The sequence below is a fragment of the Pseudopodoces humilis genome, chromosome 8 (assembly GCF_049639895.1).
Source record: "Pseudopodoces humilis isolate 2021_Gansu_Grassland_sample_001 chromosome 8, ASM4963989v1, whole genome shotgun sequence".
Lineage (NCBI taxonomy): Eukaryota > Metazoa > Chordata > Aves > Passeriformes > Paridae > Pseudopodoces > Pseudopodoces humilis.
In genome coordinates this window covers 26802954-26830696 of record NC_142207.1, presented here as the reverse complement: position 1 = coordinate 26830696, position 27743 = coordinate 26802954, and the positions used below count along the sequence as shown (strand labels likewise).

General features: G+C 40.6%; 2 protein-coding genes across 5 annotated transcripts in view; both read right to left on the bottom strand.

The window, feature by feature from the left end:
* Nucleotides 1-191: 191 nt before the first annotated feature.
* Nucleotides 192-20805, bottom strand: ORC2 (origin recognition complex subunit 2). The gene is made up of 18 exons (XM_088058968.1): nt 20783-20805; nt 18245-18549; nt 17965-18141; nt 16958-17101; nt 16591-16677; nt 15546-15632; nt 14262-14293; nt 13045-13102; nt 11997-12178; nt 11285-11383; nt 9558-9667; nt 6606-6738; nt 6103-6199; nt 4781-4927; nt 3086-3257; nt 2698-2759; nt 1887-2005; nt 192-1284 (listed from the first exon to the last, which is right to left on the bottom strand). Exons 1-18 carry the CDS (start codon nt 20803-20805, stop codon nt 1198-1200), a joined length of 2121 nt encoding a protein of 706 aa, XP_087915094.1. The 3' UTR covers nt 192-1197.
* The window catches only part of HYCC2 (hyccin PI4KA lipid kinase complex subunit 2), a 50551-nt gene continuing 41418 nt past the window's right edge, over nt 18611-27743 (bottom strand). For 3 of the 4 annotated variants that reach the window (XM_014249431.2, XM_005519907.3, XM_014249432.2), the window contains one exon: nt 18611-26476. In XM_014249431.2, coding sequence (XP_014104906.1) covers nt 25872-26476 — 605 coding nt within the window. In that variant the 3' untranslated portion in view covers nt 18611-25871. The remainder of the gene's footprint in view (nt 26477-27743) is intronic. The other variant, XM_014249433.2, reaches the window with a different exon arrangement.

Sequence of the window (27743 nt, the reverse complement as noted above, 5' to 3'; positions counted from 1 at the left end):
TATATTGGTATTAAAAGGCAGGCAAATGAGTCTTGATTTTGATATAAGAAACAATATGAAATATTTCTACTCAGTAGTTTGTAATCTTCTGCACAGATATTTGACATAATAATGAAAATTAGGCTTTTGCACAACTGCCACAAAGATCTCTATCTTCCTGTAACATAAAAAGATTGTGAAAGACAAGACAATGAAAATTAATAAAGTACTTTATTTGATTGATTTGAACTATTACAACACTGAGCTGTAACACAGCTACCAAATATTAGGCATACAGAGTCCCTGAAGTCTGGCTGGCAGACTATAGATGATGGAACTACAGAACTTCCTCCCACATAACTGAGAAAAAAATAATTGAAGAAAAGATGTCAAACTTCAGCAATCTCCCAACCTCTAAGAACTTTTATAAAGGGAGAGTTTCTAAGTGGCATTTAAGGCCTCCTCCAGGATCAGTGGACACTCCTCATGTAAAAAATATAAATATACAATCAAGCTTTGAAAAAATAAACAAAAAAAGCTACATAGCCTCTTCATATTCCTGGATTGCACCTTGGAAAGTTGCAGGCAATGACATGAGTCCATAATTTTGATTATCTAAATCTTATAAAAGGAAGTGGGTTTGGGACAAGTCCTTCAGTTTTATTGCCAGAATTTACTAAGTTACCTGCAGCATCCCAAACCCACTAGTATTCTCCTTTCCTCATGCAGTTGAGGCAGGTCTCGTAGCATTATAAATCTTGTCTTCATACACTGGAAGCTAGTTTTGTCTAAATGGTAGAGGAATACTAGATAGCACTCAGTTGAGAGAAGCTGCACCAACAGTACAAACTAAAGCTCTTTACCATCTTGTGATTTGCACTTCCCAAGTAAATTGTTCCAATAAAACTCTCATGTCTACTGAGGTAGAGAGCAGAAGGCACAATCCCACCGAGTCAGTTTTTCTGGCTGTGAGGTTGGCTGCACAGATAGGAAGAAGGCATTGTCTGAGCTAAGAGACAAAGCAGACAAATCCAACTAGAGCACAAGAGAGGCCTTGCTTACAGAAGTCATCATTCCAAACTACCTGAGGTAGTTGAACAATGAGCAAGATTGATTAGAATTATTACTTATCAGTGCAGTTGTGAGGCTGGAGAAAGATCTGAGCATAGGCCCCTCTCCAGCAGCCATTGAGAGCAATTGCTGTAGACACTGAGGACATTACACATCTTCATCCTCTTTCTCTAAGAAGTCAGTCAAGGTACTGTCATCGACAGGAATTAGTAAGTATTCCACACCATCAGCTCCCTGAAAACAGACATGCACAGGCATCGTTAACATCAGTGTACAGTGCCAGGCAAGCCACTAGACAGCACTGCAATGCTAGCATTTATCTGTAGTCTGGATTACCAGAGCTGGACAGCATTCTGAACAACTACATTGCTGAAAACCTGGAATATTTCACTGGAGCAACACAGGAAATGCACAAATACTGAGGAAAGTCACTAAATGAGAAATCTTCTGGTGGGTTATGCTTGTCTGGAACTACAAAGCTCCTCAACACTGTGTTTCTGTATCTTGTACTGCTATACTGCCTCATTCTTATGACAAGTCTGCATTCTTTCCTTATAGAAATACAGGTAATACTATTGGAAGCAGAATAGCAGGCTCCACAGTCTGCTACTTCCCACAGTCTTCAAAAAGAAGTAGGTTGCTGAATAAACAAAGCACACTGTGTTTCTACAGCCCTCTATCCACGTAAAGAGTGTTGACAAATTGAAGGCACGGAAAGAGCTTCAATTACAGAATTTCAGTCCCTTGCCAGTTCCTAGGTGCTTAAAACAATACAGCAAGTAAGCATTTTTTTAATTCAAATTGGCTGAGTATCCAGAATTCTTCCCTGGACTCACCCGCTTGGTCCGGATGAGCTTGTGGTCCCTGAATTCTGTCAGCTGTGCCCTGAGTGTCAAGTCACTGTTGACAAGGAAAGCCTCCCGACACTGCTGGTAAAAGTCCTGGAAAGACAGCCCTGGAGACAGAAAAAGGCAAGAACAAGAAACTGAAGTCGTAAAATTGTCAGATTTTTCCAGGTCCATCACCATATATTATCCACCTGAAAGTCTTGCTTTGGCTGAGACCACAGTGGCTACAGTAACATCATCTCTTGCAAGTATACAGCCAAAGTAATAGTTCCGTAATTAATGGGTAACAGCTGAATTAACATTCCAGTCACCCTCGTGCCTGATGGAATTTTAACAGCACTTTAAATGCACCTTCTACAATATTAATCTTTCTTAATTTCCAACTCCTCTACTTTGCTTTCTTTACCATTAAAATGTTATTCATATCCACTCCAACACCTATTACAGACAGTGACAGAATATTCCACATGTATCCTAGAAAGCAAGGGTACGTCAGAAGTCATTTATATAGGACATGCAAGTACAAGTTACACAAATTCAGTCTTCATTTCAATTTTTTTTTACTCCACAGCCCCCCACCAACAGTCTCAGTCCTGTCTAAGCATGCAGGAGGCTGTCTTTCAGAACCAGCCAGTCTGTTGAATTCCTGTCTGAATCAGACACAGTGCCACTAGAAAGACAGCCTCACTGAACCAACTGTTCCAGCACTTCTGTTGCTGGAGATGTAAACTGCATACCAAAACCCAGGGCTACTGTGAACAGCGACATCCCAAACAGATGAGAAAAGGTGGGTACTTACCTGGATAAGATGGGCTGTCCTTTTTCTCCAGCTGGTGCTGAGCAAGCAGTCTGAATATCCCCCTAAGTGAAAGGAGGAAAGGGAAAATTAAAAAAATAAAAACAATGAAAAATAATAAATAATTGAAAAAAATAATAAACCAGCCCAAAATTCCCACCATTAGAAAATATTAACTAATTTTGCCTTATGCACAAAGACCTGGTTGTGAATCTCATCACTGGACAATGCTGCTCATTTAATGCTTAATTAATCACCCAAATGCTGCTCATTTAAAGTCAACTGGAACCCAGGTCATACCATCTTCATCTTGAACAATATTATCAGAAAACACAGAATGTAAAGATTGGGTCCTTGGCAAATGCTCCTGTGAAGTGGAACAGTGTCTTACCTGGCATTGAGAGTGAGGCTATGCAGGACATGCGTTAGGGAGCTCAAAGCCAAAGATCCAGACTGTTGTACTAAAAGCGAGTTCTCGTAAGATGTTTCTTCCACATAAGGATTAAATGTGGTTGTTTCATACCAAAGCCAGTTATAGAGACTCAGCTTTGCCTGATCCCACACTAGGCAGAGTGAAAAGAAAGAGCAGACAAAACTGGGAGATTTATGTTTTCTAAGGTGTTCAACAAGCAATATTAAAATGCACATAGTTCTCCTGTAGGACTGAGGAAACAATATATGCTTGTGAAATTCACATTACATACACTTTGATAACTGCAGTTCCAGTAAGATAAATTCTCTGCAACAAAACATTTGCAGACATCCCTTTTCCACAGATACATTGTAAATCCTTCCACAGTCAGGAGTGTGCAAACAATTTCTGGCTGTAGCTGCAAGATCTGCCTAGAAAGGGGGTAAAATAGCTGAAACAAGACCCTTCTCAGAGTGTGTGGAGATTCCTCCCCTGAGTGGGAATGCCCCTTCAAGGTTACTCCTCCAGGCTGAGCTAAAGAGATCTGCCCATGATTGTTGGTATGGGTGAGTAACATCAATCTCTACTTGTACTGTTTTTGCTAGCTTTAATGTAATTGTTTCAATATTGCTTTAAAAAGAGTGAACAATACCAATAGTTATAGCTAACTGTGTTGCGTAGTGAATAACTCTGATTAGGATCATTAAGTTCTAATCATAATTGTAATCCATACACTTAAGTAATTTATTTAAGTGTATATGCTTTGCCATCCTTAATTTTATGAGACAAAAGTTCAATTAGACCTATATAATCCCTTAACATAAGCTAGGTCTGGGGCTAAGATTTGGTCCAGCCATGCCTAGATCCTGTCTGAGAAGGAGTTTAGAAAGGAAGGGGGTCCTTTCTGCACCTGGTGGCTCAAGAGGAGGGCTTCTCTAATAAACTTTGTCTGAAGCTCCCATTCTGCCCACAACACTGTCTGATAGAAGAAAATTGTTTAGATGCAATGATAGATTTAACATCCACTCTCTAGTTCAATAACTTCCTAAAATCAAAGGGTGCCAAAAGCTTGGAATCTATTTGTATATTATGCTTAGGGGTATTTCTCACTATCTTTATACAGTTTTGGTTCAGCACAGCCACACTCACAATCAGGATATACATACACCAACAGTAATACATATTAAGTAATACTAATACACAGTAATAGTATGTAGCCATGCATCTGAACAACTTAGGGCATAGTGTGCCCCAGCCAAACTGTGGAATTTCTTATCAGACATTCTGGAATTTCTCAAGGTTGCTGTAGCATAAACTGTTCTAAAATAAGAAGGAAGAAGCTGAGAAACAGAAAAACAAGACCACAAGAACCAGATAACAGAAGGCATTTGGACACCTGCACAGTGACCAATCACAAAACCTGAGGATTGCGTGCTCAGCGTGTGAGCCAGATAGAAGCACCAATCAAATCATGTGTGATCACGTGAACAGCAGTTTTAGAATCTATAAATAAATGCATAATGTAAACAATCAACGGCTTCTGCACAATCATATTGGTTCATTGATTGGAAGTCCTGAGCTCCTGCAAATACATGAGCTTATGAAAAATGCTTAGCAGCCCCAAAGCAGAACATAGATTCTTCTCTTGGCTAGATCAGGCCCAGGGGAACTCACTGAGAGGAGCATTGATGTGATCAATAGAGGCAATGAGGTAAATGCTAGGCAGGGAGGATAACTGTGCAAGGATCTGCTGACTTCTTTCTCCTCTCAACATCTGGCTGTCCAGGTTGTGAATGAGGACATAGAGCTCTAAAGATGAATCTGCAATGTCAGAAAAAACAGCAGAGAACCAATCAAGGAAACTGCACACAAGCTGGTTTCCCATTCCCAATGCAGCATAGTACAAGTCTATTCCACCACTCTCCATATACATCACTCCAATATCACTTTCCTTGTACAGCTTAATTTAAACCTGGGTTATACTGGGTGTTTCTGGGCACCTAAAAGGGTGCTCAATTCACTGTCATCACAGCTGCAGGGTTGGTTTTTTCAGTTTAAGCTTTTCTGTTATAATCCACTTTCCACTTGCTCACAGCTTTATCAGGAATTGTCCCTTTAGCTGTGTTTCTTTAGCAATTGAAGGTCATTTAAATATATTTTAGTATGGAAGTCTGAGCACAGTTTATTCAGCTGCTTTTGATTTACATGACTAGGATCTTTAAACTTCTCCTCACAGTAAAAATGCATTTTCTATTCAAGGCTGGATCCAAAGCATCATAACCTCATTGAAAATTTTAACAAGTTCTGAAAAAAAGTTAGAGACCTAGCTCAGATAATGCAAATGGTATATGTTAAAATTTCCAGCTAGCTTCTTGCTGCTGTACTTATCCCTGGGAATAACCATTTCCTGAGTCCAGAAACAATTCTAGAACTGTAACCAGTTTACTTGCCTGCCAGTGGAAATCAGTCAGATCAGCCATAGCATACTGCAAGACTGACTTTCAGGTGGGAACTGCTGTTACCCCGCCTTTTTCACTTTGTCCCAGGAGAAATACTCATAAGGTTATGATGAAAAACAGAATGGAAACACTGAAACACCAGTGCCATGCACAATTAAGATTCCATGGCAATTTGTGTATGAATATACAAGCAGTAAGACAGACATTCATAAATAATTCAGCAAGCATTTTGTGAGGCAATACCCATTTAATTTTACTTTTGAAACCAATTCTAACCTGCTTGCTTGACGGTGCTGTCCTGCTGTAAAATACTCTTACTGAGGTGACAGCTTACATGGAGCTGCTACACATGTATGTACACATATACTCCTGGTGCATGCATGTTTTCATATATGCTGCATAAATTACAAGCAAGATAGTATACTAGCTGTATACCAAGAAACTGTAACTGTCTGTATAAAAATTATAAGGGAAGAAAATGTCCAGGCTCTCTTAACAGTAAATAGACTAACATTTTTATGCGTATAGTCATTTTACCTTCTTTAAACCTTTTGCTAATGAATTCAAGTTGGTCAAGGGGGCTGCGGAAGGTCCCTATATGGTCCAAAACCTCCTCTGTGATGGAGTTGAGAATCTGAAAAAGACAACAGGAGTTCCTTATGAAGAGCTCTGATACCAAAGTGCAGAAAATCTGAAACTGAGCCCTCAGCTGCCTTGGGAGAGATAATCTGATTATTACCATAAAACCCCTAAAACAGCCAACATAAACAAAAAAATTATACTCCTTTTCAAAACAGTGACATAAAACAAGGCTTTAGAGTGATGAATATCTATTAATGACAGAAATTACAGCAATTCCTTGGAAATGTATGGGATCATTTCGTCGAAGTATTAGAAAAAAGAAGAACTGCTCTTCATTCAGAGTCTGTTGCTATAGGGTGCAGCAGGTTTCCTTAACATTTTCTCCTTAACATTGAAAGACTAGAGGTATCTGTATCACAGGATGATTACGTAAACCCACAAGCTTTTCCCACACTTACAGATCTCACAGTGATGCTGGGGAAGTATCCATTAACCACCAGGTGAACAGAATCCTGGAGCAGAGACGTACGAAACTTCTCCAACAGATCACGCTTTGAGCCCAGTCCATAAAGCACAATATTGAAACCCAAGCTGCAGAAAAGTGAAAAATACACTGGATCAGAAAAATGCAAGTGTGATTTTAGGTCCATACATTCATTAAGCAAAATGATCCACTGCAATCTTGGTTTTAAAAATTTCATGTTTTGTCAACTCCAGGCTTACCTTAAGCTTACAGCTGATAAATAAGGTTAGCTACAAGGAATCTGAAATCTGGCATATGCATCCTGGCAAAAGAATCATTTTAGCAGCCTAGAGGCTCACAAATTCAGCAAAACATTGATGGAAGAAAATGCTATTGACTAAGAACAGAATACTAGATCTACAAATTCAGGCAAGAAATGGTAATCAACATTCACACACATCCCCTCACCAGTAATTGTATTAAATGTTTAAATTAAATGTTTACTACAGGTCACAGTAATTACAAGAAAAAAAAGCAAACCTTCATACTGGTTTTACACTCTGATCCTCAGGCACAATTTCAAAGCAAAATTACTCTATACTCATGGTATATTTCTTATTGTTACACAGAAAAAGAGACAGGAAAGCATAAAGACAGCATGGTATGGATCTGTAGAGACCCAGAGGTGCAACTAACTGACTTTAGTTGCACCCCTCACCCTCCCTCAGGCTGCCCTGTGATATGGGAAATGCTCATTAGGCCTCAGCCTTCATGAACTGCACCTAGACTAAACCCCTCTCCAGATTATCAGAAACAATGTCTGTTCCCATGAACTAATACTGTCTAATGAGCACCTGTTTTTTAATGAGCAGCCTTGTAAACTCTTTTTTCTTGCCTGAGTAACAATCCAAGTGGAATAATATTTCTGTTGCTGAACCTTCAAAGCAAGTTACTGACTCAAACTGTGGCCAGGATGAAAAAATCACTCTGACTGAAGCCCACTGTCCTGTGTCCCTATAAAAGCAGTCTAGAGTGACACCCTTTGAGCCCTCCATTATGGGGACTGCTGCATACTAAAGCCCACTCTCTAGCACCACTGCAAGCAGTAGTTCAGAGTGAGATCTTTTTGAGCTCTCAATTCCCAGAAGGTAAATAACTGATAGTATGTCTCAAACACCAATAACCAGATGGCTGTGAAGCCAACCAAGTAGTAACAGACAAGAATAATTGGTAATAATCAAGGACTAGTCGTATTAACATGCTGTGGTAAAGAACAACACTTGGCTGGATAAGGGGGCCCAGGTGGGGCCTTTCCATGAGAAAGAACAACAACAAAGTACAGTGTCAGCACAGCAATGACTGGCAGGAAGGGGACATGGACTATAAGGTGGGACTGTGACTACCAAGGGCCCCCAAAGCCCTCTGACCCTTTTCCAGAAAGGCCTAAAGAACAAACTGTGCATAATAACTAATTAGCATAGAAGGTAACAAACTTGTCTTTTGGGCAGAGACACCTGTCCATAAAAAGGCAAACTCCCAGACCAAAGGCAAGCTCAGGCAATGGCCCCCAGACCATGGGCATCTCATCAGCTGAACCAACACAGCTGGATTGTCACTTATCACCTGGATCAATGTTGAATCCAGGACCAGCATCCCCTCAGCCGGCTCAATGCTGGAGCAAGGCCTGGTGATCTCTTCTTTGCTTTTTAATTCAACTCTCCTTTTTAAAATTAAGCTCTTTTCCCTTCACCCTGCCCCTTTATCCAAAACCCAGTGCCAGGTACCTATATAGTAGGTCAGAGACTAACATACCAATTTTGATGCCAAGTGTGTGCTTTATGAATAAAACTCTATGATGGTTTGTGGACCCCCTGACTTCTGTCATTCCTTTTGACCAACACGTATTTCTGAATCTTAAACACTTCTTTACTCTCAGGGGTAGGTCATCACAGCAATCAAAGCTTTGTTTAGATTTGAGAAGCAGGAAAAGCATTATTTTGATCAGAAAGAAAGAGTATCAGGTTACTCAAACAGCACTAGGCAAAGGCAAGGTGTTCAACAGCTGTCACTGCCTTCATTTTCGTCAAGGGATTTGTTTCTTCTGCCCTTCCATATACATCTCTAACCATCTGCCCATTTCACCAAGTAACAGAGAATTCTTCCTCTTGCAAGTCTCCAACTTTCAAAGCTGATGCCTTCTTCCTACTCTCTGTCCCTCCCCATGGACCACAGATTTCCTTATACTCCACTTCCTTGCAAAAGCTTCCAAGAGGCTTTCTTATCAGCAGTACTGGCTCCAGCCTCAGAGGTTGTAGTCTGCTTTCTTTAACGTGCTTCAGAATCTCACAGGGTCTCTATAGTTCCACTTGCTTTCCTAAATGTTCACCCTTCTCCTTCCCATGAAGATACACACAAAGCCAAATAAAATTTATATTGCCAGTATTTCCAAAAGCATTAGGGTTTCCTCATGGCCTGAAGGGCATGATCATTAGGTACCATGGGCACTGAAAGTTAACTGCTACACCACTTTAGATAGCCACAGACTGAAGATGATGAGGGTGGGCTACTCACTACTAACTCACTGCTGTAAACAAAAATGATTCCTCACAAAGAGCACTTTTCTCATAATTCATTTTCCCTGTTCTCTTACTATTCATGTTCCTTGTTTGTGAATGCCCTCTAGCTTGGTTTAGAGAGGCACAGGCAAACTAACCATGCACATGCAGGTAGAATGCCACTTCAGACATTTGGTTCAAGGAGTTAATCAGATAGGATTTCGTCTACAGGAAGCACTGAATTAAATTATTGTCACCCACTTTTAAATTTAAGCAATTGAAGAAAAAAAATTGCTCCTTAATTCATCCACAGGATGTTACTGACATGAGGGTAAGTTTACTGGCAGTGCCTTTTAACTAAGCTTCTTCAGTGATTCTCCTTGGATACTTACTGTAGCTGCAGCATCCACTTGGAAAACAAGGTTTCATGTTGCTGGTTAAGGTCTCTAATTTCAGCAGCATAGGCAAGGGGAGCATTTTTCAAAAGATCACGCAGTGTTTGCTGTGTTGAGAAAGAAATGACAGTCATTCAAGGCTGAGAAAAAGCAAGAGATATACCTGGAGTGCTTAAAACAACCTCTAGCATGCTCCCTATCTAAAGAGAATAGTTTTCACTGTCAGTGCACTCTGCTTGTGGTTAGTTTCTTTTCCTTCCCATGAAGGCCCCATGAAGCGCAGTTTTGCTACTGGAGACACAAAGCAGAGATTAAGTAAACTTATTATGGTAAACGGCAGCTAGGTACTAGGTACTAGGTACTAGAAGAGATGACACACTGTGTACTTTTCTCTTCCTGCCAAGTATGGGAAAACCACTACAGGAAAAACAGATACACACAGAGCTTACAGAGCACCAAGTACTGTACCAACAAGACACAACATCACATCCCTGCTCATGGGGAAAAAGGCTCCAATCAACATGCTTAGAAAGGTTTCAGGTCACTACAAGAAGAAGCTCAAAATACCAAACTTCTTAAAAAAAAAATACAGCAGGAAGGATATAATTTGCAGCTGATAGCTCAATGTAGAAAAGCATCAAGAATCGAAGGGTTAATTCAACTTTGAAGATATGATGTGATGCTGATGTTTAAACAGACATTCGCATGATAGTCAGCATCAAATCTATACTGGCCTCTCTTTCTCTTCAATTTTAACAGCTTTGCTTCCCACTCCCTTGCAGTAGAAGACACTTCACACTCGAAAGGCAGCTGCAATGCATCAAACAAACAAAGTACTGAGAGACAGAACTGCTAAACCTTCAACTACTTTGAAGCCAGTAGTTTTAACACTGTAAGCCTTGATTTCCTTCCACAGCTATATGAAAGAACTTGTTAAGAATCCAGATGTTACTCTGGGCAGCAATTCCAGACAACAGCAGGCATCAGGCAGTCTGCATATACGCCATCTCTTAAAACACAAATGGATACAAAAAACAGTCACAGACACAAGAGCTCCAGGTATTCTACACAGTTCCCTTAGACCTGTCCTTGTAAGGTACAACTGCTTGATTTGAACTGCCCTGCGGAAGTAACACGTGGAGAAAAATAAAGCAATTCAGTCACCACCATCAGACTATTCCTGTCTCCTAGGAACTGCAAGGAAACAAAGTACATCTAACAAACTAGGTGACAACATTTAGAGCTGTTCCAATTCTGCAAGTGGTTTGACCCAGTAATGTTTAGATGAAATCAGCTCTCTTGATTTCCTCTACGCATAAATGACATAAACAAGACGGTTTGTAATTTCCCCTACCATTTCATTGACAAAAATGCTGTTTCAAAGCAAGTCTACAATTCTGCTTCTCCCTCTTCTCCTCCCCTCCCCTCAAAAGCAAACTTTAACCTTTTCTGGTAACTGCAGCTCTCAGCTGTGAGCTCACCTGATAGAGCTTTCTCCCTGCATTTTTCCTACTGTCTCACCTTCAAACAACTCGGCACTGTCCCTCCTCAGAGCAACAGTAGAAAACAGACTGCTTAAATTGGTACTTAAACCAGCATTACCACTGACCATGTAATGAGCAGAAATAAAGTGAAAATAGCAACATCAGGAAATTTTGATGAGGGAACTCTCTACCATAGAAATCAAAAAATCTGAGACTTGTATGATTCACTATGAACTGTACCTGATTAAATCTTCTTTTCCGCAACTTCTGAAGCGTTCGGTCTGAAGTGAGCACTTTGGAACTACTGTGAGCTTCAAAGTATTCCTCCACCAGGTTGTTCTATAAAAGGACAGCAAGATCAGCAAGATAGCATAGATCTGGCTATCAAGTTGCCCCTCTCCCTAAGACGGCCAATGAGACACTGAGCAAGGGTGAATATAGAAAGACAGAAAATATTTGCAAAAATGGCTTCTATAGCAGCATTCTACCAATGCTAACCTAGTCAGATGATTCTTTCCTGAAGAGAGAGTCAGAAAAGAGATTCCGAGAGAGGTAACACAACAGTAATTCTTAATAGGTGTGGGAATCCCTGGGTTGGAAGGAAGCAAGACAATTACGCTGAACACCAAGACAACAGTACTGTGTGCTTTTGGTACTACAGGAATCATTTTCTTCACCCTGTCTCAATACAAGGTCTCCCGCTCCATGGATATCTCACCTTAGACTTCCCCTTCTGAAGCTGCTAATGATGCCAGCTGGATTAGCAAAGAGGTTCACATGGTCCCTGTCCAACAGGGATTACCCAGAAGTGCAGCAAAAGCCAGCCCAGCTGGTTTGGTATGAAATGAGTTTAGCAGTTCTTCCCCAAGGTCAGGTGAGGTCACTAACAGCTTATTGTCACTATACAACCCTTCACATTTGCTAGCTCAAGAATTTATTTTTGCACACTCACCATCTTTTGCTCCTTAATTTTTTTGGTTAGGCTGTTTCTGGGAGGAGGTGTACATGCAGCCTTAGTTTTTGCCGGAGTCTTTTGATCTGAAACAGTGCTGACTTCTTTCTTATCTTCCTCATCCTCCTCCTCCGAGCAGGAAGCAGAATATTCACTCTCACTTTCTAAATAGGGATCTGGAGCTAGAGCATAAATTTTAAGGTTAAAAGCTAGGAATTACTTCTAACACAGAATTTATTTTGCACCATCTCACACACATTCTCTAGATGTTTTACAAGCACATGAATCCTAAATATATTTCACGGAAAGGTAAAATCAATGCTTAAGAGAACTGCAAACACAGATGGCCATTTATTTTGCAGTTCTAGGATCACAAAGTACTGTTAAGTAAAGCTTCCTCCTTGATACCAACTAAGAAACATCATAGTACCATAGAAAGAGTCTAAAAACAGACAATGGAATTCCCTATTTCTCTTAGCATCTCTATTTCAGTTTTCCCAAAGGTCAACCATGCAGGCTGAGGATCTTCTACATCACATTCTCCAAAAAAGTTGTTGTAAAATACCTCTGTTAGCAGGGCTGATTGAAGAGCTCAGATGAAATCTGGCTCGGTCTTGGTCTCTCAACACAGTGAAGCACCATGTAATAAACTCTCCTCTGCATTCATTCTGCCTTTGTCAACCAGTTATTGAAAATATTTTGACATTGATGTCCCAGCCATCACCAAAAAGTTTTATGCCTGGTATAAGTATACCACATACTAAATGTCAGCATAGGTAAGATTACTGAAAGTTTTGTCTCTTTTGGTCATGTTACTGAAGTTCAGTAACTTGGTGCTTCTAACCCTTCCACCCCTCACCTTAGTAGCAATCAGTTGTAGAGGAAAGGTCTACATAGATTTCCTTAAGGACATTTCTACACTCTGCAGGATGAAACAGATTGTCTCAGTCACACTGCTACCACAGACAGAAGCTCAACAGTAAAACACTCTCCCTTGAACACAGTGCCTTACTGACTGTGGCAGCTGACTGCAAAGGCTGATCTTTACCTGTTAGTCTCTTTCTGAGTCTGTATGGTGTAGTGGACACAAATTCTTTCTTTTTATTCTGGAACAGCAAAGAAAAAACATGCATTAGAAGAAACATCTCTCTCCTCTTAACAGCCCTCTGCCAAGCACAGACAGGTTACATTTTCAAACTATTTCAGCCCACGTGAAACTGGAAAAGCAGAGGGAGACAGGATCAAGTTCCAAAAGGGGCTTAATTCTTTCAGCTCAAGATGCAGAGTAGAAAACTGTGAAATCTCCAACCAAGATGCCAATCTTGGCCCCTCGGGCACAGTCAAACCAAAGCAATGACAAACTGGAAATGCTTCTGTCCCCACAGCAGTCACCTTCCATATCATGCTGTCTACTCAAAGTCATCTAAAAGTCCTGAAAACAACTACCAGAATGCCAGAAAAACACTCAGCCCAGAAGTACAGCAAAAAAAAGTACAGCTGCCTGGGTTCACCAAGTTGTAGTGGCACATCTTCCTTACATATGCATAAAGCACATGCCTGACTCGGACACTGGATCAAGTCTGCAATACTTAGGAAATACTTTAGTTGATCCTGACAAAGTGGATGTGAAATCATCAAGCAGTGAATATGGCATCCCCAAAGTATCTTTTTCAGGTGTATTTCATCCTGGAACCTCATTCCAGAAAAGCTGTTCACACATTTCTGCTATGATGCTGATCATTTTAGAAAGCAAACTCTTTCACTCCACAGCCACCACAACAGGCAGTTCTGGACTCTCTGTAGCGTCACAAAACACAACATCAACCTACATCTGCCCATTACCCCAATTTATTCTTTATAAACCAACAGTAAGCAAGAAACTGGACAGCATCAGAGTTCTGGAACTCCTAACAGCATTTCTTACAATTAGGGCTATTTCTTCCTTTAGTGAGAAACTGGAAAGCTGTGAGTTTAACTGTGTACTAAGGGATTGTCTAGCATCCTCACTTGTGTGATGCAAGGAAATAGTTTCCACCCATGATAATTAAGCTGTCAAAACTCCTGTTTGCCCACTGACTCCAAACCCCATAGCCCTGATTAATGGTTCTCACTTGAGTTACTCCTGTCTGGTTAGAACAGAAGAGACATCTCTACTGTGGATTATGCTTTTCAAGGTCCTTCCTCTCCAAAACGGTAGTAATTGGCCAGTCCAAGTGGGGAAGAAACCCAAACACAAAATCTAAGCAATGTAAAGTCATTACTCACCCTTTGCTGCACTTTGGTTGAACTTGAACGTTCTGAAAAGAAAGAAACAGCATTGTACAGAGTACTACAAATTTTCAGCAGTGGCACCAGATGGTCCATTAGAAGAACAGGCATTCACTGTTCAAAGTACACTGCACCAGAATATCAGCTCCCTGGATAGTTAATCCTATGAGGGAAGCCTCTAGTTCCTCACAGGTAGGCAAGGAGAGAACAAAGAGAGCTGCTGGTAGGAATGGGTTAGAAGTGGAAGACCAGCAAGGAGAATTGTAAATATGCTCAAGTGACCATGCAGCTGGGGATAGCAAAGACTAAAGCAATGCAGAAAAATGGATATACCAGGTCTATTGCTGTTTACCCTGTGTGTGCTTTGGGAAGTAGAACATCTGTGCATAGATAACCTAGGTGTCTGCTAGGCCTGGAGGCACCCTAACAGACAGATCAGAACACAGTGAAGATCACAGCATGGGGATAAAACACACATGTGCAAAACTGCTGACAGACCAGTGTGAACAGCAGGCTGGTTCTAGCACTGAACCACATGTAAGGGTGCCTGCATCTCCACTCAGTGCCTACATCTCCAATCATGTCCCTCTGCCCAGGTGTTGCTTCAGGAACATAATAGAACTAAATTTACTCAATTTACTCAAAAATTTATTAATTTTGCATTCTGGCTGTGAGTCTGTGGTGGCTCCAGCAGCCTCCCTGACAAGAGTCAATGTCATTATCACAGAAGGCAGCTTTTAATTCTTGGTCACAGCTTTGTGAGGCCAGGAAGGAAGAAGAGACTCCAGTAGGAGGGAGGAGGCTGAAAAATGAGCTAATATTTTCTCCCTGAGCACACCAGACTCCACTTCCAAACACAAATGCACATGCTTTTGCCAGTGTTGATTTGCACTGACTTCTCCCATTTTTATTTCTCTGCAGCACTAGGTGTTAAATATTATATAACGAAGTGTTAATTTACACATGAACACCCACACAGTCCTACCCAAAAGGTGTTTAACACACCAGCCCAGTTCATAACTCTCTCAAGTGTAAGTATTTGTCTTGAACTGAGAAGAAGTCATTAAATGTCAAAGCAATAGATGAGAGAGTTCATGTTTCCTCTAGAGCAGCAGGGCAGAAGAGATCTGACACCCAAGTGAAGCACAGGCCATGCACATCAAATAGTTCAGTCCATGGTGTTAACCTGACTAGAATACTTAAGCATCCACTCCACCACCCAAATAGAAACGTAACTCCCACTCACTCAGCTGCAGTTCCCCAAACCATCACAGGACTTACTGCTTTGAGGGGTTTTGGCCATCTTCTCAGGGCACTTGGAGTGATCAGGTGCCACATTCTTTTCTGGTGTCTGGGCTAATTCAGAGGCTGTAGGAAACAGGGGGAAGGGAAGGAAGCACATGTCAGGTATAAAACTTCCAGCTCTGTCTTGTCAGAAATGGAGCCATACACCTGAAATGCTCTCCACATGTTAATTCCTTAGGTATTTCAGGAACCAAATACTTCTAAATTTTTCTAACCCTAAAGTTGGCTGTATTTCTCAGTAAAGATTTTCAAAGGCTGAACTCATCAATTAATTGATTTTACAAATACAGCAAATGCAACAGCAGAGCATGTTTTGCTCCCTGGGAGACCACATGTCCTTGAATTAGAGCAAGGTTTGGTCTTTAAGACTGCTCAGCTGGACATAGCAGATCATCAGATATAGCAAACACAGTTTAGCAGTGTCAGTATAGCAAAAACAGTTCCCCAGGAGGAACTATTTACCTGTGTCTACTCCTTATCAGTACAAGCTGAAGTTGAATCTGAATCACTGATGTGAATTTGAAAGGTCAGCATATCCTGCTAATAGTCTCTACCATTGTATGACCAACAGTCTGCTCCATGTAACAACACTGGGACTAACAGACTGTCACAGCATGATCTCCCTCAGTTTTCAAATTGAGTCATAGCTCCAAGGAGGGAGAACCAGTGAAATCCACCCTGCTGCAAAAGGAGGTCTAAGACAGGAAACATAACTTCCCAAGACACAGCAGAAGCTAAGAGGCACCAAAACCAGCTTCTGTATAGTGATACAGTAGGATGATCCCCCTCCCTCAGATAATCCTTTGTAGGATTGTATCATTAGCTGTGACAAATAAATACTAATGATGTCCAGATGGTGCTGGACATAACAAAGACTCTTCAACCTGGTGACAGGTGACTGGACAGGAGTGACAACCTAGCTCAAGCACCTTATTTGAACCAAAGCAGTCCACCCTCTTTGGAACTGCCATTTTCTGCTTGCTTCTCCTAAGTCTTCAGAGAAAAAGAGAGTAAAACATACCCAGCTCTGCCATTTTATTGGAGCGTTTAGGAGTCTGGAATGAATAAACTTCACCACCACTTATATCTGAGCCATTTCCCACTGAATCTGTGAAAAGAAATGTTACTTGCAGCTATTTTAAAAGCACTGATAATATTCCCAACCCAAGAAAGATGGAATGCAACATTTCACTATTTGGCTTTATACTGCAGGTGTTAAAAAACAAATATAATAATAAAATCCTAGAATCATAATCTTCTCTTCTACTTGTTACCACAAGCACAGAGCAGATTGAGCCCTCAAAAGCAATTTCACCAACACTTTACAACCCTAACACTGCAAGAGTCTCCTGAAGTCAGATCTGTGTTAGGTTTTCCCAGGCTAATACCTTGGGCACATATTCCAAGAGCGGCAACATAGTTCTTCTCTTCCAGGATCTCCTGAGCTTCATTATCAGAAATATTCTCAAGCTTCTTCACAAATCTCTTCACACTGACACTCAGCTGAGCCTTGTCCTTCCGTACTTTAGTTCCTAGAATTGCAATAAAAGCTTTAACCTCCTGCTACTTCATTGTTTCTACTGCAGTAGTACACAGCCATCAGACTTAGAGACCAGGTTCCTGTTATGCAAACTAAAGAAATTCAACGTTGAGATGTCCTGCTAATAGAGCAGCTTATCAGTAGCTGACCCGACAGCCATTCATCCCTCCTTCGCCACAAATGCTGCTTGCAGACACCCATTTCAGCGAACACAGAGAGAAATGGGAGAAATTACAGTGGATCACACATTACAGTATCAAATTGAATACAAAGGGGATGGTACTTGTCAACCCTTATTTTTCCTAGAGAAGAGGAGCAATTGGAAGATACTTTGCCTGGAGGCTTTCAGTACACTCATGGGAGAATTTAGGCTGAGAGCCCTCTGGAGACCATCTGCATGAAGACCGTCTGCTCAAAGCAGGACCAGTAGTGAAGTCTGAACCGGATGCCCCGTGCCGTATACTGGCAAGTTTTAAGCATCTTTACAGTGGTTCCCCACCTTAAAAGTAGTCAGAACTGCTGCAAAACGCTCCTATAGCAAACACCCGGAGCCTCGTCCCGCTGTGACTGTGCGAGTGTTTAACCGCGTCAGGCCCGAGGAGTTTCCCTGCGCCGCTGCCCTGGCACCCGGTACACGATGCTGCGGCGCAGCTTGCACCGAGAGCTCGTACCCGCCCCACCCGCAGCCAGCCTGGGACAGAGACACTCCACGGAGGGGTCAAGCGGGGCAGAACAGCTCCGGAGGCCTCGTCCTTCTGCTAGGCTCTGCAGCACCCAGCTCGGGTACTGCAGAGTCCCTTTCCCGGAGGCCGCCGCGGCTGCTCTGGGTTGGGCTACACCCCGGGCCGGCTGTACCTGCGTCGTCGGCGATATGCCTGAGGACATCCTCGTCGGGCACGAACTTCACCTGCAGAGAGCGGCGGGCGCTGCGCGTCCCATCGGGCCGGCTCAGGGCGGCCCCCGCCACGTGGGCGCGCCCCCGCCGCCGGGGGGCGCTACCGCCGGGGGGCGCGGACCGGCCCCGCCTCAGCCCTCACCTCACCCCTCACGGCGCCGCTCCTGCGGGACCGGGGACCTGCCTGCTCCCCGCGCCCCCGGCAGAAGCGGCGGCAGCAGGAGGCGGAACCGGGCTCACGTGCCAGCCAGTGGCCGTCCCCCGGCCCGCCCCGAGGGAGCCAACCCGGGCGCCGCGCCTTCAGTGACCTGTGCCACTGCCAACCCGCGCCCTGCTCCAAGCCCGCCTCGGCCGCAGGGCGGGACTTCCGCCGCCGGGCGCGCGCGGCCCCCCGGGCTCGTGCCCGCGGTCGCTGTGGCGACGCGAAGCCGCCGCGAGCCGCGTACCGGAAGAGCGCGGCCCCGTCAGGTTCCCCCTCACGGCGCCGGCTCCCCGGGGAGAACTTCCCCTCACGGCCCGTCCCGCCCTCACCAGCCTGAATCACACTTTTAAAAACCAGCAATTCACAATGTACTCATTTCTGTTCAGAAACAGCACGATATTTATTTAACATCTTTATATATTTATATATATATATATAATTTTTTTCTGCATTGCAGATTGTGTCGAGTTTTATACATCTCTATTTACAATGATTTAAAATAATTATATTTCTTCTCTGGTAGGTATTTACAAAGTCAATAGTAACTACATTTCACATTTCAACAAGTCAACAGCATGAACCAGCTCAGTAAGACAGTTAAGATAATGGCTTACATGCACCAATAACATGATCTTCAATACATGCCTTCTTCAGGACTAAGAATGAAGACTTTCCCTGGTCCCCAGGTTAAAGGACATCATACAGCAGAGGTCACGGTTATTAAAAACCTGTTTGATTTAGTTCTTCACCAGTACCGAATCTCAAACGTCTGGGGTTCACACCAGCAAGCAGGGCTGCGCTGGCCAAGAGGGGCTCACACCACCAATCCATGTCGTTTTGCCTAGCCTGCGTGCCCACAAGAAGTGGGCTACGTGCTGCTTATGCTCCTTCTATGAGATTACATAATGCTAAAGTAGTAAAAATCCTCAGAAACCTTAATTCAGAGAAACAAACCTGGTATGACGAAAAAAGTAAGAAAATAATTTTTTAACCCTTGCAGAATGTTTCTTTTTGCTAGTAAAACAGGTAGCAAGTCCCGTATTCTTACAAGGACAAAAACAGATCAAAAAACTCATTGTCAAGTACAGGAATTACAAATTTTAAAAATGCAGCATGGGGTATATATCAATTTAGTTGTTTGGGTGTTTTAATAGCAAATAAAAGCTACCATAGTAAATCTAAAATGTATTAAGAGTAGCTGATTATTAAAAATCTTTATTAGCTTTTTCCTGGAATCTTCAATGTGAAAAAAGTGTTAAATTATTCTGTTTTATTTAATCATATGGTATTTGTCCATAAATAACCAACAAGTAATATCCACCCCTAAAGTATGTACTACGTGCAAGAAAACAAGTCTTGTTTCAAAGTAATCATTGAACACTGACACACACACACACACACACACCACACACCCCAGTACTAGGAATCTATTAATACTTTGACATGTTGATTTATCCTGAGTGTTTGTTAACTCACATCTACTGTATACTTGAAGCCACAAAGTTTTTACTAGTTGCATTTTTCATAAACTAATAACATGAAATTCTAGCACAACAACAGTAACTGTCTGAACAGAAAGAACAGTGTCAATAGCCAGTATTTCTGTTACTCCCAAGTACTTGTTTTAGAACTAAAGGTAAAAGGTTGCTCTACTTTTTCTGTTTTATGATCAGCTCCGGGGAGGACGAGGACTCAAAACACATAGGATTCACTACTGATTTGTAAGGAAGTTTCCATGACAAAGCACCATAGAGACACTTTACCAGCAGATACTTCTAAACAGAAATCTCCCCTGATCATTTCACTCTCTGAAATCAAAACCTGTGAGAATTCTAAACCACATTTTAAAGCAATTTAAATTTTGACTCCTGAACAGATTATTAATCATTCATTAAAAAGTTGTATGAGAATACAAAGATAGTCTTCTCTAAAACCGTTTATATCTTACAGACTGTAGAACACTGGGAGCTCACAACCAAGTACTTGGTCAATAAAACTTGATCTCATCACTCTGCTCATCATGCACAAGCTAAAATGTGGGGCAATGTTTTATTGTACAGATACCAAGCTTTAATATACATCTGTTCCCATCAACAGCTCCTCACAGGAAAACCTTAGTAATCCTTTATGATAGAAGGGATTATTTATGGACCCGTTTTAAGTTCAGTTGGTCCCTCAGATACTACCTTTGGTAAAATCTGATGAACACTTTAAAAAAATTCAGGGACACATATAGCCTAGAGAAAAATAAGCAAAAGGATGGAAGCAAAAATTGTATTTTTTTCCAATGAATCTCAAATATAGATGATTAAAATGGGATAGATTTTTACTAAATCTTTTTCCTGAAGCTGTAAGGTACCCTTAAGACTTGCACAGCTTACTTCTAAACTTTTAATATCACAGGCTTTGACACTTGACTTACAAGGCAACTTATCTTAAACAGTTAGCTGTTCTTTTAAACTCTTGTTCCAAGATTTATTTTAAATAAAACTTCATAATGACTCTGTGGGAAATCTCATAAGTATCAGTCCTGCAAAATCTACTTACTGTTTTCACGAACAAACCAAGTAGCTCACAGCTCACCATCATCTTCCACCATTGTGAAAGAGGTAGGCAAATATTTTGTCTCTTCAACTGGTCATGACATAGAAATTTTGACAGGCTGATACACATATTCACTAACACAACACCCCATGTCATGATTTACTACCCTGAATCACCTACAGAAAAGTTTTCAACAGCAAAGGTTATCCAAGTGCCAGTGAGGGAAAAACAAAAATAATGAACAAGGATTAAGGCCCATATGCTAGAAACAAATAGCATTTAAAATACTGAAGAAGATATAAAATATTGGAAACTTATATAAATCAAGAATGTGATGCAAGTACAGAGGGTCTGGCTTGTTTGCTTAGCATGCTTGAAAAGGAGAGATATTTTGCAACTTTAGTCATGCAATTATCCTAAACAAGAAACTGAAATAAAAGGGGCACATTTACTCTTCAGATTAAAACTGTTCCTGTGATATAAATGCTTGTTACAAATGACACCTAGCTAATGGCTTCAATGTTATATTAAACATGCCAAGGTAGAAATATCTTTGGCAATGAGAGAATTTAAGAATGAGTTTATTAGATCTACTAACATCAAAGTATTTTTGTTTTGTGTGCAGTATACATTTCATTCAAACATATTCCATTATATTTTCCACACCTCCTCTAGGATTATAAGTACAGTACCTATACTGTACAACTTGATTTTTATTATTTAATTCAAAGAGTTATTCTTGATTCTCTCTTAGTCTTCAAATTAATTTAAATTTGTAAGCCAAGATAAACAAAATGTCTGGTTTCTGACCAAAGTTAAAATGCTGAACACTTAAAGGAGATAGTCATTGGTTTATGATAAAATAGGACAAGTTCAAACTCTTAGGTTAAAATTCAGCCATAGCATAGAATTATCTATTTCAAAATTAATTTTTCAAAATATAATTCTCTGAACATGTTATACATTAAATATTGAGGAAAATTTCCCTGGAGCTACAATTTTCCAAGAACACTAATAAACTTCATTAAAGAAGTAAAACAAACCACATAGTATCTGAAGACAAAAAGCAGAGTTGGGGTCACCTTACTGCAAAGTAGCTTTACCACCACTAAAATACAGGTTTCCCCCTTAATCTTGAAAAATACGTTCCTATTTACATACAGTATACACATAGTTGAGGCAATTGATTGTCAACACGTGACAAATGTATGTACCTACTCACACACACGTAAACCTCACATGGTGAGAAAAAACCCTGTCCCAGTAAACTCCAGTATTCATAAGTAGTGCAAATAAATACTTTGTCAGAAAACATCTTTTTTTTTTTTTTCTCACTATTTTGATGACTGTAATTATGTTAAAGCTAGCAGGAGTATGTTGGAAATGCATTTAAGACCAACACACTTGCAAACTACAAATACTAGACCTAATGGTTACTTGGCTGCAACATGATGTTCAGCAGAATGAAGTATGCTGTTAAAAAACTTCAAATTCACATCAGAAAAGGGTGTTCAAAGAAATCAGCACTTAAAATGGACAGTGATACAAAGTATCCATTTTATGAAATTTTCCAAATGAAAACTAAAGGGATAATATAGCAATTTACATAGTCATCTTGCAACATTAATAGGTATTTTTACTTCACCACTTTGCTCTCTGCAGAATGAAAATATGGTTTACCTTTCAAACACCTTTCAACCAAAAAGCTGCTCAAAATAAATCCCTGAAAAGGATAATCAAGCTAGAGTTCACAATCCCAACACTTTGTATTTTCTTAAAATTACAAAGTCCAAAAAATGAGTTGCAAAATGGCAGCATATTGTGATGTGTATTAAGGAATATTTCACTTTTCCCTACTGAAGTGTATGTACACATCAGAATATAGAATCTACTCTTCTTCACCTAAGAATTGCATGTATGTGCATGCATGCACACATATGGGGGGAAAAATCATAGTGTTCTGCTTCTTGTCCTTTTACAATGCTGCAATTGCACTCAAAATTGCAGAAATCATTGCAGAAATCTAGATCTACTGCCTCAAGTACCAAATGTTCCAAAAGAAGAGACAACAGAGTTAATTTAGGATAAGGATGTTTGATTTAAGTCTAAACATATGTCACAGGTGTCAGAAAATTTAAGTATGTTCTGTACTTTGTTTAGTATTTAGCATATATAATCAAAAACCCAGCAGATTATTCCCTCCACCCATATCCCAGACACTTATAATTTTATTTCTGCCACAGTACTCTGGAATGTACTGAACAGTGTATAAAGATTTACTACGATCTTGATACACCTTAGCATACTCTGAGACACGTCTAGAAGCATTAATGATAAACATGAGACACAGCACTGCAGAGCTTGGTACTACAGCTGGTTTGTAGATACTTGTGATGACTTGATTTGTAAGGTAAATGTTCAGCAGTACTTGGCTGAAAAACCATGAAACAAGCTCCCACAGCTGAAACACTGCACTAAAAGGGTAATTTTTGAGAAGCCATAGATGTACCACATCAGCACATAGAAAACATATTTTTTTTACAAGGATAAATTTGAACTCCTTTTAAAAAGACTGATATGGAGTAGGTGTATATACACAAGAACAAAATACAATGAATGAAATAATAACAAAAGGCACATGATCAAAATGAGAAGTGTAAAAATATTTTAAAAGGTAGTTTGACTGAGGTTTTTGCCAATTTGAATTTACACGTGTACATTTGACTTCCCTATCTGAAGCCAGTAAAGCTGTCTCTTGCCTGAAACAGTTTTGACAGTGTGGGACTCCACACAAAAATAAAAAAAAAAAAAAAAACTTTTAAAAAATGGTTGTAAAATCTGAACTGATGCCAATTTAAGTTTCCTAAAACTTATGGAGTAATGCATCTAATGACAAACATAGAAAGTAGAGAACCTTGATAATGAACAACTTTACTTTCTAAAATACTAAAATTAAGTAATTCTTAGAAAATTAGCTGACATTCCTGACCTTTTCTTTCCTAAATATCTAAGCAAATTTTCTTTTTGATAGTTTCTACAAAGTATAAACTTGGTACTTCCAGTCATGACTTACCAGTTGTCTCCACTAGGAAAATTTTATTTTATAAAGAAGAGTTTAACCATATGCAGCTTTTGACATTTTTATAGAAAAGTAAGCCCTGTAGCTTTATCTCAGCTTTTCTTTACTTCCATCTGTGCATGACTGGTGGTCCTTAAAAATTAATTTCCATTTAGAAATTGTCAGGTTTTCCTTCTGAAGAGTCTATTTACTCTTTACCTGGATTTCTACATCAGATGCTGCTAAATTCACTTTATGACTGTATGATATGAAACCTAGGCTACCAAAGTGACTCATCAAACTACAAAAAAACTTTCAAATATTTTAATGAATTCTAATGTAATTTTGAAAAAAAAAATCTATTTGAAATAAACCAAAAAAAACCAAAAAAAATCCCCACCAAAATCAACTATCAGCAATACCACACCATGTCATTCATTGTTCTGAATATCTTGAAGTGTATCATTCAAAGAGAGCCTGCTGTTTGTAACTGCTTACATTTATCCTTCACAGTGAAGCCAAAGTGCCCACATAAAAATTGTAACTCTTTCCTGCAGGTTTACAGTTTGTAAACTTCCAGGATATCATACAGGACTTAAGCAGAGAGGATGAGCTTTCCCCATTTCTATCAATCCAAAAAGAGATACAGAGAGATGGAGAGAGAATGCCAAACACTCTCCAGTGTAACCAGAAATGTGCTTCTAAGCAGTGTCCTCTAATGTAAGTACCAGCCAGTGGCCACGCACCAGTCATATACATTCGAGGGTTGGCTCAATGGCACGAGTTCTGAATTTTCTAGAGTAGGGCCAATCCACGAAAATAAGAGTTTAAAAAACTCAAAAGATTATATCTACCAAGGCAATTAAGTGTGATCCTTCTGGAGAAAAAAAAAGGACTGTCAGTACCCCTTTGCACAAATGGCATTGCTAGAAAAGCATTCAGTATTCCTAGCAAACTATTGTCTCTATCCCTGAGACAGCACCTTGACAGTGTGGTCTGTCTGGACTGCAGGATTGCTCAAATGACTCCATCATTGAATTCAGGGACATTGAGAAAGCAGCTGAAAGGGGTGGGGGTGTCCCAACAGCCATGACACAAAAGACAGCAGCCTGAGAAATACTCTTTACCCGAATACACCTTTCAATTCGGTGATCAGCACCTCACAATAACAACAGCAACAACAAAAATGAAGCAGTGTTAGCTATTATTTCCTGGGGAAGCAGTGTTTCCTTCCCACTTAGAAACCAAATTGCTTTAACAGGATGGTGGTGTCTAACTTTTAGTCTAAATGCAGAATGACCCTGTGTCCTGGAGGGGAAGACATGTAACATTACAAATGGCTACAACGCCATTAGAACTGCATTGTAACCTACATTATCAACCTAGAATCCTCTCTCCGAGGGAAAACAGCTTCTTACTATGCATGTCTCAGTTGCTGAACATCAAAAGCTTCTGGGATGAGAGACTGGGGGCAGTCAAGAAAAAACTACCCTCATTTTAATGAAAAAAGTGCTGTAGGCAGCCAGGAGCAGCAATGACAATCCCCTCCCCAGAATTGATTGCACACACTCAGAGAGGTCCATAGTCACACTAGAATCTCTGAGGCACTCCTGGTTCTGAGAAAGACAAGTCAGGATCCAGTAGTCTTTGCAGTACTGTAGACCAAGAAAACAAACCCGTTTCTATTTCTTAACAAAGCCAAAGCATCATCTCATAGGGATCACATTCACCATTTCCGCCGGTGTCTCCAGTCTCACAGTGTTGAAATGGGACTGATCAGCCTACGATGGATTGCACATCACCCAAGGAGAAAAGAAGGCATGGAAAAAGGCATACAGTACATTATATACTGCTTCACAACCATGTTTACAAGGGGGAAGGAGGATGAAGGTGGGGGAAGAATTATTGCTGTTTCAGTAATACAGTATGATAGCTAAACCAAATCAAACAAGATCACAACAGTCAGTATTTTCACACTGTGGGATGATGGTTTATGTTTTGCCTAAGGATAAACTTGCCAGGGATTAAGGGGGAAGAGGAATTACTAAGGAAGGGAGTCCAAGTTACACCTGGGATATCAGCTGCATATTGAAACTTGGAGATCGAGACTGCTTGGTTAGGGGAGCTCCTGGGGAAAGGAGATCTTTACCTTCCCCAGCTTGGCCTAGCCGGTCCTCCTGTAGGCTGATAGTTGAAAACCGATTGGTGTTGCCAGCTGCTAGACTGGTAAAACCTTCTGTACCAGCTCCAACACTGGAGCCTGCTTGGCTGCCATTCACATAGTCAAATGATTTACTGGAGGAAGCACTGGCGGTCCTGATCAGGCCCAAACTGTTGGCTTTTGGCACCACCTGCCCAGCAGGCAGGCTGAGGTGTTTCTTAGTAGGTGTCATCTCAATCATATCTCCATCTAGGTCAGAGGATTGGTGCGTGTACTGCTTTCGAGCTACTGAATCTCGAGGACTGTCATTGGATTTTGCTGCAGAAGAGGTTTCTTTCTCCTTAGTGGAACGCCCACTTGCTGTTTTCCTTAAGCTGCCCTTCTGGGATACAGAGGATAGAGGTTTGGTCCCAGCTGGCTGGCTGCTGAGGGAAGCTCCCGATGAAAATCCTTCATCAGCATCATTAAGGTTCACAGACTCCTCTCTTCCATTTACATCTTCAGTATCTATTAAGAAAAAAAGAAGCAACCAAAAACCCCCAGACCAATCAGAAAACACAGAATGCATTCAAGTTACATGAAGGCAAAGATGTGCACAGAAGATCAAATCAAACCTCATTTGCTAATCCGCTTGGATTCCACTTGCTTAAATTTTTTTGGATTCTCAGCCAATTTTCCTGCCATATTTAGCAGAATTACAGAGTCTAACAGTAAGTGCTCCCTGCACTTGACTGGCCTTCCATCTACAATACTTTTATCAGTCAGAATATTGGTGCCAAGCTTTGTCTATAAACAAGAACTGGGTCCCATTTGGTTAATTAGTTTTAGCTTGGTCTGCAGATACTGCTACCCATTCTCCTACTACATGCTGTTAAAGAAACCAAACCAAAACAAACCCACCACCCTTTTGGACTATTTTTATCCTATTTTGAGGTAACATCTAAGCATCTCTTCCAGTCAGAGTAAGTTCTGGTGAGTGCTCAGTAAGCTTCAGAATTAGGCTACTTCCTAGGCTAGCAATCACAATGTTCCAACACAAGTAGAAGGCTTCTCTTGTGGGTAGCTGGCACTTGGAACAATGTGACCATACCTTCTATTGGAGATGAACCTAATTCCTAGTTCTCTCTTCTCTAAAATTCAATCTTCCCTGAATTTACAGCAATCCCATCCAGGTGCTTCTACCGTATTTACTATTATCTCAACATCTACATTTTTCAGAGAATAAAAACAAAGGCAACCCTTGCATTTAGAGAAATTAAATCTCTGAAACACTTTACATTATAGAAGAGGCACTGTGCTTTTGACTGGAATCTCAAAGAGAAAATAAAAGCATTACAATATTATTTCTTAAATCCTTGTTTTTAGGCCTATAATATGATTAGGGCTGCACACAAATACTTTTTCTCTTTTAATCTTATTCCTGCCTGTTTCTAAGCTCCAAGTTTTCAGAAGAAGTTATTGTTTTAGTAGAAAACTGAGCAGAATTCAAATTTCAAAACTGGAAACAGAGCTACAGTTTTTGCACCATGTATCTCATTTAAATGAGAAAAAGGCATAAATTTTCACCATGTTAGCAAAAAAGGAGTCATTCAGGCTATAAGAATTTTGCTTTTCTTTGTAAAGGCTGTAGAGTCTGATTATTTGGAAGAAATACAGATGCAGCCTAGCTAAAGCCACTGTGGTGCTTTACTGTTAAGATTGTTCAACCCAGCTTGCCACCAAGCAAACATATTTAAATCTTTTCTGTGGAATGGGAAAAACATGGTGGCAAGTA